Below are 2,058 nucleotides of genomic sequence, written 5' to 3' on the forward strand. Positions count from 1 at the left end.
GTGCCAAAAACTACAAGAGATGGGGATCTTGTCAGCAGGGTCACTCAGCCAAACCCTGGCATCAAGCAACTAGAAGTTTATGGGCCAACTAGTGAACCTCTACAATCACTAGATTTCAGGACTTGGAAAGCAGAAGTGCAAGTTGTAATACAAGTCAACACACCAGCTCAGGTCATGGGTGAAAATTGAATGAGAGCACATTCACTTGTGCAAAAAGTTAGTAGAAGTTAGTAGAAATGACATATTGAAGGATGGGCCATTTTAAATATATAAGCAAAAGGCATGTTTGTTCCAATGTGCATGTGTATTGTATCAAGTCATTTTCTCTCCCACTTGGAATGTCTTGATAACCCTATTGTGAAAATACCTAATATTACATCAATATTTGGCACAACCACTTAACTTATTCACTAGCTGTTTCTCATCTACCTACAATCTCACTTTAGCCAATCCTTAGATAAACAATTGGTTTTAAAATAAAATGGCATTATAATGTTAATGGGAACACTATACCTTCAATGCTGGAAAGAGATTTTGATTTATACCATCAATTTAGCCACTTTTATTAATGTTTCCAAAGAGAGCATTTTTCAATTCTTTGTTTTTCAGGCTGTAAATAAATGGGTTACACAAAGGGACTGCAGCAATATACAAAAAAGAAAATATTTTGTCATATTTTGGAGAGTGAGAAGAAGTTGGCCGTACATACATAATAAAGACCGCCCCATAGAATAAAAGGACCACAGTGAGGTGAGATGCACAAGTGGAGAAGGTCTTACGCCTGCCTTCAGAAGACCTTATTTTCAAAATGGCAGCGATGATGTAAACATAGGATGTGAGCGTCAAAATGAACAAGGCCATAATAATGGTAAGAGCAATGGTAAATGTTAAGGTTTCAATGATTTGCGTACTGGAGCAGGAAAGCATGAGTAGGGCTGTCATGTCACATAAGAAGTGGTTTATTACATTGGAGCCACAAAAAGATAATTTTGATATTAGGAAAATATGTACTACTGGGTCTAAGAGCCCTCCTATCCAAGCAGCAGCCGACAACTGAAGGCAGGCAGCTTTGTTCATTATGGCTGTGTAATGTAAAGGATTACAAATTGCAACATACCGATCATAAGCCATTGCCGTGAGAAGAATGAATTCTGTACAGATCATAGACATACAGAAGTATGATTGGAGGAGACAGGCAGCAAGAGGAACACGAGTCATACCTCGAAAAAAGTTGACCAACATTTTTGGAAATGAGATTGAGGTATAAATATTTTCTAGCAAGGACATATTTGCAAGGAAGAAATACATAGGTGTGTGTAATTTGGAGGATCTGCAAATAGTTCCAATGATGACACTGTTTGCTGCTAGAGTTATCAAATAAATAAGCAGAAAGAAGGTGAAAAGAGGCACTTTCGCTCGAGGATAATCAGAAAACCCCACAATCAGGAATCCTGTGTCTGTTAGGTTTATAGCTGCCATTTTCCAACATAAGTTCTTCTATTGCAAATTGATATTAAGCTGAAAAAGAAAAGATAATTTGTGAATGGTAATTATCAAAGCATCTGGGTATTGAGTTTCCACTGTTAGGTGTCAGATAAGTAAAGGTATCTAATACATAGAAAAACATCAATAGCTGTTTCTATTTATACCTGATTATAAATTAGGTGGATCTGAAAATATTCGTGCAATCCAATTTAGCCCGATCAGAAATGTCTCAGTGTTCCTGCACTCAGTTATTGGGTATAGGATAACTAGACCTTTACTGGGCAGAAGTCATACCACTAAACTTGATTGCTTATATACAACAAGGGAACCCCATGGGTTTAGAGTGACCGGGATACGTGTAGTTGTAAAGGAACAAGGTTCCCTCATGCAAAGCATAAGACTACCTGAATGTAAATAGGGATACAATGAAACCTATATATGTTGTTCAATGGACTATTCATAAATATTTATTGTGCATACATACCAAACAGTAGTGGGGGGAATGAAAATTGTAAAAAAGGCAGTCAATTTTGAATTTGAAAACTCTGGCACATAAATGTGACAAACAAGACT

The 2,058-nt window shown here is 36.9% G+C and overlaps 1 protein-coding gene across 1 annotated transcript; it reads right to left on the reverse strand.

The window, feature by feature from the left end:
• Positions 1-552: 552 nt before the first annotated feature.
• Positions 553-1,479, reverse strand: LOC144769872 (olfactory receptor 5AN6-like). The gene has a single exon (XM_078654062.1). The coding sequence runs from the start codon at positions 1,477-1,479 to the stop codon at positions 553-555; it is 927 nt and encodes a 308-aa protein (XP_078510188.1).
• Between the last annotated feature and the right edge of the window lie 579 nt (positions 1,480-2,058).

The sequence above is a fragment of the Lissotriton helveticus genome, chromosome 7 (genome assembly GCF_964261635.1).
Source record: "Lissotriton helveticus chromosome 7, aLisHel1.1, whole genome shotgun sequence".
NCBI lineage: Eukaryota > Metazoa > Chordata > Amphibia > Caudata > Salamandridae > Lissotriton > Lissotriton helveticus.